The sequence below is a fragment of the Caretta caretta genome, chromosome 7 (genome assembly GCF_965140235.1).
Source record: "Caretta caretta isolate rCarCar2 chromosome 7, rCarCar1.hap1, whole genome shotgun sequence".
In the NCBI taxonomy this organism is placed as follows: domain Eukaryota; kingdom Metazoa; phylum Chordata; order Testudines; family Cheloniidae; genus Caretta; species Caretta caretta.
Genome location: NC_134212.1, coordinates 85,440,497 through 85,456,130, shown reverse-complemented (window position 1 = coordinate 85,456,130; position 15,634 = coordinate 85,440,497). Strand labels below are relative to the sequence as shown.

Sequence of the window (15,634 nt, the reverse complement as noted above, 5' to 3'; positions counted from 1 at the left end):
GGGAGGAGCCTTTAGCCTTATTGGGATCCAGGAAGTGGGCAGGCAAGGCACAAGCCTGCCCACTTCCCAGAACCCAACAGGACCACCCTCTTGCAGCCATCCAGCATGACTTTGTCACCACACATACTAGTATGATCCTATTCTTTCTCCTTTCATTTTCTCCAGTCCAACATTTGTTGTATGACAAGCAAAAATATACAAATGCAACTGAATTTTGTCATTCACAATAAGTATAAGTTGGATGCATAGTATTTATCCCATCTGTGGATCAGAATGTACACAAGGCAAGTAGCAATGTTAAATGATCATTCAAAGTAACACCAAACAATGATACTGTTTCACACAGATCTGTCCTTTTGCCATCACAGGTTTGACTCCTCTCACCTACACCAAAATGACACCAGTTTAACTACACTTTTTTTGAACCATGTAAACTTAATCTATGCAAGTATCACCGGATAATAAGCAATGCGTTTTTTACTAACACTAAAGAATGTTTCCAATTCCATTTTAACTCAGAATCCAGTGAAACTGGAAAAGGATGGAACCTGACACTATGAAATTAAAAGAAGCCAAATATTTTATCTCAGAAACATTCCTTGTGTTCCTGAGATTTCTTTCAGATTAAAAGAATGCCAAGACCCCAGAGAAAGCAAGACCTGTCAAGTGATGAAGCTTTAGCTTGATGCACTTCTGCAAATCACTCTAGGGTTTAACCATGCATTATATAGGCAGCTGCTTCACTCAACTCCATGAATCAAAGGCAGTTTTACATCTCTCCCGCCTTCTGCATTTGTATGGATTAGCTAATCACAAAAGACCCTTCCAGGTGTTTGAAAAATAAATACCAAACCAACAAAGTGAGGAATGAAAAGCTAAGAGTTCTTGTGTCCTTTGATTTATGTTTCACGTGTTCCACGACTCTGCTGCTGTCAGCGGTAATTCTTTGCAGCAGCAGGAGGGACTCAAATATTCTTAGGGTGCATCACCAATTAACTTTAACTGGAAACATAAATAGGTCCATATTCTACACTGAGAAAAGTGGTAGACTCACTCCTTCATTGAACCTATAAAGATTTCACCCCCATTGCGGAGTACCCCATCTCATCCAGACAGTGGAGCCCCAGGTTAACACTAGAAACTTTTGCTGGTATAGCAATGTTGGTCAGGGTCTGATTTTGTTATGATGTTTATATACCAGCAAATGCCCTACCACAGATGAAGTTAAACTGGTATAAAAGTGATTTTGCTGGTATAATTTTTTTGCTCAGATCTGGTCTACACTTTAAAGTTTTGCCAGCATAGCTATGTCGGTTCAGAGTATGAAAAAAACATACATCCAGCCAACATAGCTATGGCAGCAAAGGCCCTAATGTCAGAAAAATCCTTTTGCTGCTACAGCTTATTTTGTTCAGGGAACTTGTTTGCTGGTATAAGCTGCATCTCCACTAGGATTGTTTGCCATTATAGCTATATGCAAACTCTTTCTACTATAGATTAGTCATAAATCTGAAATGTAATGACATTTGGACAGGAAGACACATTATAATTTTTTAAAGGAGTCTGGGCAACAGCTGCTGCAGGGTAAAGTGTAACCCTTTCAGTTTGGTATGATCTGTATTTATATATATTTTAGGTTTACACTGAAACAAAGTCCAAGCTTTCAACCCATTCCCTGGTGGATGTTTGCCCAGATCACAAAATAACATATTATACTTTACATGTTTTAAGTGCTGTACAAACACTTAACTATTAACTGTTTGTGGTACATTCACACCCTGAGGCCCTGAACAGTATGGGGTTCCCATTTTGCTAGGCACTGTGCAAAACACAGGAAGACACAAATCCCTGCCCTGAAGAGTTTATAATCTAGTTTGAAACAAAATGCAACACGAGTGTAACAAGCAATGGGGGAAAGAGGGTAGCTGGGAGGGCAGAGGAGGGTGTCACGATTGCTGCACTAGCTGCACCTCTGCCCCTCTTCTAGCCTCTCTGAGTGCCTCTCTTCAGATGTTGGGTCTCATGCATGCCTTTATTTTCTCTGGGTAAAAAACACTTTCTCCCAGTGTTAGACCGGTTCTCAGCCAATGGTACCCGATGCATCAACCATGATTATTCTGTATCATCTCCAGCATCTGTTTCTACATACCCCTATCCTTTTCCAGGCTCTTCCTTGTCAATTCTCTGTTCTACTTTTTCATTAAGGAGACCTTCCCTCCATCGGTCTTCTTATGCCTCTTCTGGGCTGCAGACATGAGGTCTCCAAGCTTGGAGATAAGATGTTTTTCACCTTACTTCCACTTTGTATAGAACCTTTGTACCAATCCAGGGTTTGTTGTGGACTAGGAAGGTTATGGGGGGTGAGAGAAGCAGGGGGTTGGTTAGTAATGGCATGTGCACCTGTGCAAGCCAGTGGTGGGCTGGGGCCCTGGGGAGAGTGGGTGGATAAGGTCGGCAGGGGAGGCAGGGGTCAGGTTCATAATTGCACATGCATCTCTGAAGACCATCTGTACTTTGGAGGAGATTACCCCTGAGGCATGTTGCTAAAAGGCAGAGAAAGGTCTTGTTCAAAAAGCCAATGGGCAGACCAGCAAGATATGCAGTGTTGCTATTCAACCAGAATGGTCCCCCCAGATCAGTCTGTAGGAGCGGAAGGACTACCCTGTTTATGCACATGGCCCCAAGAAGGCTACACTGCTTTGCAACGTTTGTGCCAAAATGCAGCAACATCTTTACCTTAATTTTTTTTATGACATCTGTAGTTCAGCACAAAGTGCACTGCAAAATAAACAGATTTCTGAAGGGATTGTTGTGAACCCAAGGGGTTAACAATGCTGAGGCCAGGTCAACACTGAAAAGTGAGATTGACCCAGCTATGTGGCTAAAGGGTGTGAAAAATCCACACCACTGAGTGATGCAGTTAAGTCGCCCTAACCCCCAGCTTAGACTGCTCTAGGCCTGTGGAAGAATTCTTCCATCGATCTAACTAAGTCGATGAGAGAATCCCTCACATTGCTGTAGTGACCATCTATATTGAAATCCATATTGAAACAGTTGTGCTGCTGCAGTGTTTCAAGTGTAGACGAGCCCTGAGAGTTTGACTGAAAATAGCCACAAACACTTTATAATCACGATGCATTTTGAAATGTCTCACTTCAGGAAATATATTTCCCAAATGCTAAGGTAGCCAACAGCTTGGGGAATTGCTCAAACTGTGAAGCAAAATATTTGTATTGCCTTTTCTCTCTCTGTACCTGCTGTTTCAATAAACATGCCTGCATTACAATGTATTTGATTTGTAACCCCTATGGTGCTGCCAGATTGAGTGAGGATGGGACGGGGGTAGAGGGTAGTGAGGAGCGTTGGTCGTCCAGGGGGGAGACAGAGAGAGAAAGAATGCTAAGCAGCACAGGAAGTGGGGTTTGGGGGGTGACAGTTTGGCTGATGCCTATGGTATTTGATATTTCAGAGAAATAACATCTGTGGAGATTAAATTCTCTGCAGTGGGAACCATTTTGAGCATGTGGCAGGTTGGGCATGGAGAAATAAAAGCCAAGCAAGCTCAGAAAGGCTCCCAGCTCACATCTGTCCAAGTCGACAGTGACCTTGGGGTCCCCAGAACAAAAGTTGTTTCTATTCCCCTATGCAGTTGTACTGCAGCACAGCATGTCATACTGGCAGAAGAGGTCTTCTCCCCAGCATTCTCATGCTGGGTGTTTGCCTGGGTTCTGGGAGCCACCCCCAACATTCTCTCCTCCTCAGGCTCTTGCATAGGGAAGACATCCTGACTCTCTCGGTAATCTCCTCCATCCTGGAATCCTGATGGTGCTCAGGGGCCATGGCCTCTTGGGTGCCATTGGTGTTCTCTAGGAAATATTTGGGTTTGGTATCAGCCTCCTTGGCCATAATCCAGTCCAGCTCACGATAGTAGGGGCAGGAACTCGTGGTGTTGCCAATGGTCTTGTTGCTGTCCTGGTTTTTTTAATACTTCTGCTAGAGCTCCTTTCCTTTGCTGCACCACTGCAACTTGTCCCAGGAATGACTCCTCTCTGTCAGCAGCTTTGATATACCCTGTTATATCTTGGCATACTAGTGGGTGTTTTTAAGGCAGGTTTGGACTGTCTCCTCTTCCCAGATCTCAAGGGGATTCGTGATCTCTGCATGGCTCCATGCAGAAACCTGAGACTTGGTTGTTATAATGCAGAGAAGGATATCTAACTCCAGGAGTGTGTACTCACAAATGCGGGATACCTAGCTACATGCCCAGCATTTAAATAGGGAGATAATATCCAGTCAATAGGGCCCCAGAGCAACAGAAGGCATAAAGGTAAACAGACAGGTCAATCCAGCTGCGAGACAACGGGGTGTGAGATAGCAGTCAGAGGACTGCCAGAAATGAAAAAGTTAATCTGAAATACAAACACATCCACACAAAGCTTTTTTCTAGACTAACTCAGCTCAAAATGGATTTAGTCTGTTTTCATAGCATACTATCCAATTCACAGACAGTCACCAGATAATTAAAAAAAATACCTTCCCCTGTATGCAAACCCTTAGTTTTCTGGTGTGCCAGCTAACTTAAAACACAGTGAAAAAAACCAGAACTATTAGTTAAAGTATCAGAGGTTTCCAATCTTATTTTAAATTGTGTTTTCAGACAACAGGGTTCTCTTTTTTGCATTTTAATCTTGTACTGCCAAAAACATTACTCAAACCATATACCATTTTCTTTAAAAAAATAGACTTCTGCTATTATATATATATATATAAGAAATATAAGAATATAAGAAAGCTCACATAAAAAATGAATTTCTGATGTGAGAAGTGTGGAAAATAACTCTGAAGGGATTCAGAACTTGGCACCATTATCACACTCTGAATCTGAGTCAAACAAGCAACAAGGAAAAAAACCTCTGCAATGATCTTTTTCCTTTCTATAATTACGAGGAAGAGGAGGAGGAAGAAGTTATTCTCTTGCCTTCCTTTCTTATAAGCAATTTCAGACATTGTCTCCCGTTCAAAACATGCTTCTCTTTATTTGTGTATCAGGGCAAGCTTTTAATTGGCTTACTATCTGGCCAGCAGCCTAAATACTCTAACTGGGCCAATTATAGGTGCCTCATAGTTTACAGAGAGGTTTTGTCTATTGTGATCAAATGAAAAAGGTATTATCTGTTACCCAGTCTCTCTTGCTCTGTGCTACCTTACCAGAGAGACCAAAAAGGATTTTATTGGGTCAAAGCTAAAATCCAATGAAAATAAACCATGTGCAAAACATGGGGGGATACAAAGCATAAATTGTAATTTTCGCTATCCATCTTAGTTGCCTTGCATGGAGCACATGTACTAACAGAAACCTACTGATTAATTCTGTTACAGACAGGACCAGTGAAATGGCAGGTTTTTAGCATCCCTTGCACTTAATGTAAGGTACCCTAGGCTGCCTACTTGTGAAGTTTTCAAGGCAGAAAAAGCTGATTGCCTGAAAACAACTGTACTTACTGGCTCCCTGGCCGGTTCAGATGTTCATCTCGTATAGTGAGTTATCACAGGATGCTAGGGCTTGCCAGAAAGAAAGAAAAGCTTTAAGAAATGGCACATCATGTGATTAGATGCACTGCTGAGAGGTCAGTAAACTGAGTTGCTCCCTGTTCCTCTTCCCAGAGACTCAACATCCTTATTAGACCCATAGGGTACCCCTGATTTTCAGCCCACTGAGTACTGTTCTTCCAGCAGAGATGATAGGACAATTGGAGCTTCTTAATGCTTCTCCTTATTTGGCTGCAGAGATTGTAATTGGAGAACATTTAGCACAACTGAGCACAAAAAGGCATTGAAGCTGGGAGAATGTGCATATGTGAAAATGAAGTCTGGCATGTTTAAAGGGCACAGATTAATTTAGCAGCATATGACTGGGGTAATTTACTTCAGCAGAAGATCCTTGAAGTTATAGCTCTCGGATAGGTGAAGTGTGGAGTGCAGGACTACTTGTGAGGGCTACAAGAGTTTTTAATCAGCTACAAATGTCACCTAGTTAATTTGACCTGAAGAAGAACTCTCTGTAAGCTTGAAAGCTTGTCTCTCTCACCAGCAGAAATTGGTCCAATAGAAGATATTACCTCACCCACCTTGTCTACTTGGTTAATTAATTTCTTTATTTCTCCATCATGGCTCAGTATTTATTACCATATAAGTTTAATGTGCCATGATGAGTAAGAGAGACTGTATATAACAGAATCTGCTCTTACATAATGTCCTTTAATGCAGAGCATCACCAGACACTTTGTAGAGGGAATCCAGTCGTTCTCTGGAGGGCTCACAGAGCCATTGGTTCCCCATTTTATTCTACCTTAAAGACCTCAAGTTATAGCAACTTTCACTCCAGCAGACGGGGCTGGCAGTGGCTTGCTCCAGAATTCATCAAAGTTGCTCCTTGTCAAAAGGGGCAGTGAGGGAGAAAATCCTATCTCCCCATTCCAGGGCTGACAGAAAATAGGGAAATCTTCAGAACACTGTTACAAAAGCAAAAAGGGAGGAAAGACATTAAGATAAAGTTTTTCAAAGCTGCCTAGGGGATTTGGATACCAATTAGGAATTGGCTATCCTCGTCCCTTAAGTGGCTTTGAAAATCTAAACCTAAATATCTCAGTGGAGCCACTTGTGGAAGGAGGTGAGAAATGCAGGTGAAACAAAGAAGGATTTGGCAAAAAAAGAAAAGGTTGTTAAGTGAAAAGAGAAATGTTCTAGGCTGAATTATGTATGTACAAGAGTTATGCGAGGACTGCCATGAAATAATATTTCCCAGCAGGATAGCCAGTTTGAGGAAAAAAATTACTCTGCCATTTGATGGCACTGGAAATCAGACTGTGAAAGCTGTTGTAAGGTGATTTATTTTAATAAATTTAACAGCTTGTTCAACCACCCTTACGTTAACACTTAAAAAAACAGGATGTTTCTTAAGCAACTTGAACGTCGGTAGTTTCCATTGCCTTCTACACCCTCCTTTTCCCTGTAGCTGGAGAAGGGGTCCCAATGGTTTTTTCTGTTGCAGCATGGGATCATGCAGTAGGGAAAATGTTGAGAACCACTGCTTCAAAGAACACAAAAACGGTAGGTCAAATTTTGGCCTCCTACGGACTCTTTAATGCTGAAAGCCTTTAGACTGAGAAGTGCTGGTACACACAATGAATATGAAACAGAATAGTATTAAACTGGTAACTCTAAGTTATGCCATTCAGTCAGTTGAATTGTCCAACTTTAAAAAGAGTTGCTGTGAGTTGCAGTGATACTTTTGTCATTTATCACAAAGTCTTCTGCCAGTAAACCAGATCTTTGTTGTTAACCGTTCATCTGCTTCTGTTGCTTATGCATAGAGTCAGTGACCTTAACTAGCTCAAACATAATATAGGCCGGGACAGCTTCTCCATTTCTAATTTCAAGAGATGCATGTGCTTTTATGTGTCTGTATTTGGCCTATAATCCTCTGTATGTGGCATGACATTTGGTTGCTTTGGAGATGATTATGATGAAACAAAATGAGACCTGTGACTCAATGACAGACAAACTGCTGGAATAGGTAGCAGATAATTATTTAAGAAACAAAATCCTGTTCTGATTCAAACTCCCTTAATAGAAAACATGAGGAAAACTACTACAAAACAAAATTCTGTCCTTGAGATGTCATCTGGGCTATTGTTATCAAACGTTAAGGCACTTGATTTTCACACTCTCTCCTGTTAGGTTACCTGTAATCTCATTCTCTTCAAGGTTGATGGTTTCAAGAGCCTTCAAGGTAGTCAACTGCTCAGGAAAGTGTCGAAACTTGTTCCTGGACAGGTTGATCACCTTCAGATGTAACAGGGTTCTCATCTCTTCAGGCAGGCGATGCAGATAATTCCCTTCCAGGTTGAGTTCTACAGTTTGGGTGGGAATGGGGGCAGGGGAGAGACAAAGTGACATCATGAAAACAAAAAAACCCACAACCCCAAATCCTACAATGCTGCCTCTGCTGCGATTCCTTAGTGACAAGGGAGAAGGAAAAACAAGATTTTTGTATGAGAAACAACCACATCCATCCTTTATTAGCCTGTTATATACGTGGCCTAATCCATGGTAGGAGTAAATTCTTTTGGGCTAAATTATGGCTTTTAGCCAACCACAGCCTTACATTGAGAGGGGTACAGAGCTGCACTGCCCCAGGGTAAGCACAAGGGAGCATTATGGCTCAAAGAGGCAGGTTGCATCACTGAGTGCTCCTCTTGCATGGGGGAAATAATCTGAGACTCCCCTTCTGAGGCATGCAGCACACTCTCCTCAGCACAGCCAGCCAGCGGAGCTATCTATGACTCTGACATCACCACCTCATTTCTCCCACACTCTTTTGGAACAACAGTTCCTAGAGGGGAGCAGCCCTTCTGCTTGGTGGGTGACTGGGCTGTGCAAAGGAGAGTTCTCTTACTCCTGACTTCACCACTTTGTGTAGGTGCTGGCCACAATCTAGCCCTTTGAAATCTTGTCAGCAACTGCAGCTAGGCTTCTCATTAAGGGGCCAGTTCTGCCATCCCTGTGTCACAGTGAGCAGTACCTTATTTCATGTGCAGTGCCACAGATTTCAGTGGGGTTACTTGTGGAGTCAGACATATTGATTGCAAATAAAGGGAACAGAATCAGTCCCTAACGGATTCCAAACTAGAAATCTTTCTATAGCCGCATAAGAATTTCAACATGGAACAGCATATAAATTCCTGTGCATTAAGAGGAGACTAATGCTCTGAAAGATCTGAGTGTCTCAGGGACAACAATTTCCAAAAAAGAACGTTATTAAGCTGCAGTTAAAGATGAGAGCGTATATCCGTGATTTAAGGACAAAGTGCCTCACTAGAACACTGGGTAATTATTAGAAACCACAATTAGTGCCCAGAAAATCCAGAATTATGGATAAACTTATCAGATATTTGTACATTTGACAGCATGAAAATGCTCCTCACCTCATTCTCCTTGCCAGCCAGAGCAATGTGGTAAAAGATTATTTAAATAAATTACAGAAACTAGTTTGATGTTGATGGTGCTTTCCTAAAGGGAATTAGAGGTGGTGCAGGTAGCACGGCCTATTATTCACAGTGCCTGAAACTTTCCATTATAGGATCCTGTCTTCAGTTACTTATACCTTGAAAAACTTTAACTACTTGGGTTAAAATTTTCCATGTTGAGCATCTGCCTATGATGGGGATACAAACCCCACACTGGACAACAAGGGGTTAAGGAGCACTTCTGGGCCCACCTTGCCCTGCCCTGCTGCAAACCTCAAAGCCTGCGCTAGCTGGAGGTGGAGATTAAAACGGGAAGCAGAGCTGCTGAGAGGAGGCAGGCAATGGAAGGGAACAGACCCTCTGCTCTGAGCTCTGGGGAAATACAGCCCAGGAGCTCTCATTGCCTGAAACCTGCAACACAGACTTGATAAAGCCTGCAAAGGAAAGACTGGTGATTGATTGTGAAGGTTTATTTGTGATTCTTTAATTTACCCTGTGGTGGAAAAGGGGACTTAGGTAGGAAGTGATCCTTGTAGGCAGCTCCTTAGCACCCCAAGGTACAGAACTTAGCTGCCTACCATTAGGCTCTGGATCAGAGCCTGGTGGAAAGAATGGGCTCAGGCTCCCCTAAAAACTCCACAAGACGTGACAACAATAGGAGCCTTTACCTGGGTGGAGAATCCAGCTAGGGAAGACCCTGACTGTTCAAGGGCCAGACCCAAAGTTCCTGAACTCCGGTGGAAGCCCTGAAGCCCTGTGGGTGCTATAAGAATTTTCTGTGATTGGACTTTCTTTTGGGATATCCCAAACAAGGATGGACTGGAATATGTAACCCAGCCAGTGGGGCTGAGCCACAAAAGAAGGGACAGACCCCACAAGACAGAACTGTAACTGAAAAGGGGGACATCAGGGAGGGGGACACACCCCTGCCTGACCACTAGACAGCACTGGTGCTGAGTGTTCCTGTTTATGACTGGTGGAGAGCATGGGCAGGCTCGTTCCAGCTCTGTTAAAGGGAGGGAGAGAAAAAAACAAAACAAAAAGGCTTTCCTTATCAGTCAGACAGAGGAAACACAAAGACGGAAATGGAGACATTGTTAAAGTGGGTAACTGATAACCTGCAGCAACAGGGTACAGCAGCAACACCGGCTGTTGCTGCAGATGAGCGCCCAGCAGCAGCAACAAGCAACACAGCAACAGCGAAAGCAGCAGCTCGTTCGAGAGCTGGTAGCACCACAGCAAGCACAGCAGTAGCATCTTCTTCAGCAGGTGCTGATGCTCATAGACCCAAAAGGGAGCGGCAGATCCTCCTGCAGGAGCCCCTAATCCAATCCCAACTACTAGGATGTTGGTAAAGCTTACAAAGATGGAACTGGAAGATGATTCTGCGGCATTTTTGGTTATGTTTGAACAAGTGGCAAGAGCAGCCCACTGGCCGCCGGAACACTGGGCCATTCTGCTGGCCTCATACTTGACCGGGACATCCCAGCCTGCATGTAGGGGACTAGACCTAAGCGATGTGCAAGACTACGCTCATCTGGACTTTGCATCTGAAATGTGTCACAGTGTGATGCAGCCGCTGCCCCTCACTGGCAGAAAAGGGGCTAAAAGCAGCCCTAGGGAGGCTGCGCCAGAGGCAGCTAACTAAGAGAAAGGCTGAAGGGAGCAGCCACTCAGGGCCAAGTAGCTCCATACAAAGAGGGATCTGCAGGACAGAGTAAGGCAGTTCTCTGCTGGGAGCCTACGGAGGAAGGACTGTGTCTCTGGAGGGATGAGAGAACTGCCAACAGCTTGGCGAGAGCAGTGCTGCTAGCAGGAACCAGGGGAGTGGGAGACAGCTCCTGGCTGGTTGCTGGGGATTGCAGGCTGAGGACCTGAGGCAAGGGCAAAGAGGATGCTGGGGCCACAAGGAAGTGGCCAGAAAACTCGCTGCAGTAGCCACTAAGGGAAGTGGCCGAACAGTGGACTGCAGGTCCCCCAGAAGTGGGGAGCACAGTTTGTGGCACGGATGGAGGGCTGTGTTGCTGAAGAGGACGCTGCAGTCCTTGGAGAGATGTTGATCCTAGAGAAGGAATGATGGCAGTGAGGGACCACCTGAAGAGGGCACACTAACAAGCAGAGCTAATTCCCAAGACAGCCAGCAGGAGGCACCACAGTGGTGAGTGAACCCCATTACACGTAGTCATTCCCACTGAGAGAAATATTCACCAGGGGACCAGCTCCAGGTGGTAGCCCAGAAACTCAAGGAACACTGCTGCTGCTCACTCCAACCTGAGACATGAGCTGGAATACAGGTGTGGATGGCAATAGAACAGTTTACCCAGATCCTCCCAGCTGGGGGGAATGACTCAGGGTTGAAGCATTGATCTGAGACTTTGGCCAAAGTCGTAAATTTAACAGACAATTAAATAGTTGCAACCAGACTCCCTTCTTAGACACTGAGGAGTAGTTATGCTGGTATTAGGGGACCAGCCCACCCCAAGGCATGGACTAGATAAGGAGGCAGGCCTGGCTGGATCTGTAGCTTGAACATAGTGTTACCAATGGCCAGAGAGTACAGCAAGGCCACAGGACCATGGCTCAACCAGGAATGGAAACCTAGAGAATATCTAAACCCACAGAAGGGGTCAACCCTGAAGACCAAACTCCCCCCTGTGATGAACCAATCATCACCACCACTGGGGAAAGCCATTTTTCCATGTGGGCAACAAGGTCATTTCTGCTGCGACTGTTCCTTTATGGAATATGACTATGGACAATCCTAGACAGCTGACATTAGGGCCTAAAAATGGGTCCCAACTAAAATAATGGCCCCAATGAAGGTCAAGGGGGTAGGGAAGCCTGGGGTAGTTGACTTAGGGTTCAGCCAGATTTTGATCAGAGAGCAGCTGGTAAGCAAGGAGGGCTCCCCTGGACAAATTGTCTTTCTCTGGTGTGTACATGGAGATTTATGACCCAACCCCACCAAGTCTGATTTTTGGTAAGAAAACATACAGGAAACCTCTTTGTAAAACTAGTTTCTACCCTTGGATATCCAGTAATCCTGGGCAGGGACTGGAAATACTTACAGAAATTCTAAAAGAGTGGAGCAATCACCTACTTGTGGGGGGCCACCCTGCTCCTGGAGGCCCAAGAACTCGTGAGACCAAAGGAACTGGTGTGATTGGATGAAACAGAGGACCCCACGAAAGGGACCTCCCACCAGGTGAGAGGCCCTCCCCATTCCCCAAAGACTAATGAGAACCCACACCCATTGGATGGAGAGCTCCTAATCAGAGAGGCAGATTTCATAAGGGAACAGAGAGATGACCAGACTCTAAGACAAGCTTATGATCAAGTGGCAGTAGTCAATGGTATAGTGGACCCTCAGCTGCTAAAGCAATTGCCCCACTTTGAACTTAGCGGGGAACAGTTATATTGCCTGGAGAGGGACCACTGAACTAACGAGACAAAAATACAGTTCCTTGTACCAAGAAGATATCAAAGAGAAGTATTACGGCTCACCCACTTAATCCCATGCAGGGGGCACTTGAGGTTATTAATAGGTTCTATTGGCCAGGAGTGCACATAAAGGTCAAGGACTACTGCATGTCATACCCCGAGTGTCAATTGGCAGGACCCAAGAGGACCCCAAAAACTCCCCTCAACCTGCTTCCTATAGTGAGGGTACCTTTTGAAAGAATAGGGATGGACCTAGTGGGGCTGCTGGAGGAAAAACATAACAGGGTATCAGCATATCCAGGTGGTCCTGGACTACACAACTCAATAGCCCAAAGCCATCCCCCTCCTCTCTATGAATGTATCAAGCGTCATGGACCAACTTATGAAGCTGTTGACCTGACCGGGATACAGAAAGAGATCCTAACCAATATGGGAACTAATTTTGTGTCGTGTTTGATGAAAGAGCTGTGTGCTCTGTTAAAGGTTAAGACTCTAAGAACAGCTGTTTTCCCCTCCTCCCCCAGATGGATGGATGAGTTGAATGGTTCAATCGGATGCTGAAAGAGATTATGAAAAAATTTGTATAATCAGATCCTTGTCACTGGCACCAGTTGCTCCCATCACTGCTATTTCACAGAATCGTAGAATATCAGGGTTGGAAGGGACCTCAGGAGGTCATCTAGTCCAACCCCCTACTCAAAGCAGGACCAATCCCCAACTAAATCATCCCAGCCAGGGCTTTGTCAAGCCTGACCTTAAAAACCTCTAAGGAAGGAGATTCCACCACCTCCCTAGGTAACTCATTCCAGTGCTTCACCACATCCTAGTGAAACTTTTTTTCCTAATATCCAACCTAAACCTCCCACACTGCAACTTGAGACCATTGCTCCTTGTTCTGTCATCTGCCACCACAAAGAACAGTCTAGATCCATCCTCTTTGGATCCCTTTTTCAGGTAGTTGAAAGCAGCTATCAAATCCCCCCTCATTCTTCTCTTCTGCAGACTAAATAATCCCAGTGCCCTCAGCCTCTCCTCATAAGTTATGTGCTCCAGCCCGCTAATCATTTTTGTTGCCCTCTGCTGGACTCTTTCCAATTTTTCCACATCCTTCTTGTAGTGTGGGGCTGTCATAAATATAAAGGGAAGGGTAACCACCTTTCTGAATACAGTGCTATAAAATCCCTCCTGGCCAGAGGCAAAACTCTTTCACCTGTAAAGAATTAAGAAGCTAAGGTAACCTTGCTGGCACCTGACCCAAAATGACCAATGAGGGGACAAGATACTTTCAAATCTGGAGAGGGGGGCGTTACAAAGGGTTCTGTCTGCCTGTGCGATGCTTTTGCCGGGAGCAGATCAGAAATGCAAGCCTTCCAACTCCTGTTAAGTTAGTAAGTAATCTAGCTAGAAAATGCATTAGATTTTCTTTTGTTTAATGGCTGGTAAAATAAGCTGTGCTGAATGGAATGTATATTCCTGCTTTTGTGTCTTTTTGTAACTTAAGGTTTTGCCTAGAGGGATTCTCTATGTTTTGAATCTGATTACCCTGTAAGCTATTTACCATCCTGATTTTACAGAGGTGGTTCTTTTACCTTTTCTTTAATTAAAATTATTCTTTTAAAAACCTGATTGATTTTTCATTGTTCTTAAGATCCAAGGGTTTGGGTCTGTGTTCACCTGTACCAACTGGTGAGGATTATTATCAAGCCTTCCCCAGGAAAGGGGGTGTAGGGCTTGGGGGGGGATATTTTGGGGGAAGACCTCTCCAAGTGGTCTCTTTCCCTCTTCTTTGTTTAAAATGCTTGGTGGTGGCAGCATACTGTTCCAGGACAAGTTTGTACCTTGGGGAAGTTTTTAACCTAAGCTGGTAAGAATAAGCTTAGGGGGTCTTTCATGCAGGTCCCCACATCTGTACCCTAGAGTTCAGAGTGGGGAAGGAACCTTGACAGGGGCCCAAAACTGAACACAGTACTCCAGATGAGGCCTCATCAATGCCGAATAGCGGGGAATGATCACGTCCCTCAATCTGCTAGCAATGCTCCTACTTATACAGCCCAAAATGCCGTTAGCCTTCTTGGCAACAAGGGCACACTGTTGACTCATATCCAGCTTTGGTGTCAGAGAGGTTCTGCAGGCATTCACAGAATTCTCCTCATTCAAACTGTTACATGGGAGACAGCCTCAGGAGATTTCAGACTTCTCCCAAGAAGCATGGGCGGAAGAAGGACCAGAGACAATAAATATGGCGCAATACATACTCCAGTTACGAGAAAGATTTAAGAGGACCTTGCAAAAAAACAACAACAACATATTAAAAGCCCAACAAAACCAAGCAAAGGCCTATAACAAAGGGACAGGTACTGCTATTTGTGCGATGGTTCAGAGTCAAAATTACTGGCCCAGTGGCAGGGACCATTTGAGGTGGTAAGAAAAGTGGGACTTACTGACTACAAAGTCTGACAGCCTGGGAAGAAGGAGGAAATGCAAGTATAAACCACTAACCATTTGAAAGCCTGGAGAGACCAGGAAGGACTCCTAATAACACCCTATCCACCTGAATTAGGCCCGCAAGTACCAGTGACCCCAGTATCCCGAGCTGTACCAGGAGAAGAGCTTCAACCAGAGCAGAAGGCCCAAATGCAGAAGGTGATTGAATCCTTCCCCACCGTATTTTCAATCTTGCCAACGAACCCGGACAACCGGTCCATGAGAACCCACGACCATTTCTGTGAAAGACACATATACAAACTCTCTCATACGGAACAAGGTTCTTGGCCTCTCTGTGTTGGGGTTTCCCCGATCTCTCTTTCACTCAGTTCCCCAAGAACTCAGTTCAACTCCAATCTCATTACTCAGGTTCCTATATTTGTACAGCAAAGCTACGTTGAGTTGAACAGACTGAAGCGTATGGGTTAGGTATAGGGCATATCACCCATCCATATTGTTTATTTAACCTTTTAAAGCTGATTAAACTTGCCTAAAGTGTTCTCTGCCAGTTTCCCCAGCCTATCATTTGCTGCCTTCCAATGCTGGGCATGACCGCGGCAAAGGACATGGCTGAGATGTGCCTGTACCTCAGTGATTCCTAGATGCCTGGGCTCTTAGAATTTGGCATAAGTTGGGAAGGGGAGGGGGACCAGTGTTCAAGGGCCCTAGGATCAGGGGAC

General features: G+C 44.6%; 1 protein-coding gene across 8 annotated transcripts in view; it reads right to left on the bottom strand.

The window, feature by feature from the left end:
* LRRC20 (leucine rich repeat containing 20) overlaps window positions 1-15,634 on the bottom strand; it is a 173,987-nt gene that overhangs the window by 45,462 nt on the left and 112,891 nt on the right. For 7 of the 8 annotated variants that reach the window (XR_007357482.2, XM_048856305.2, XM_075130904.1 and 4 more), the window contains one exon: window positions 7,746-7,913. Coding sequence is in view for 7 of the 8 variants with exons in the window: in XM_048856305.2 (XP_048712262.1) it covers window positions 7,746-7,913 (168 nt within the window). In the remaining variant the exon portion in view is untranslated. Of the gene's footprint in view, window positions 1-6,990; window positions 7,088-7,745; window positions 7,914-15,634 lie in introns of those variants that run through there. The other variant, XM_075130903.1, reaches the window with a different exon arrangement.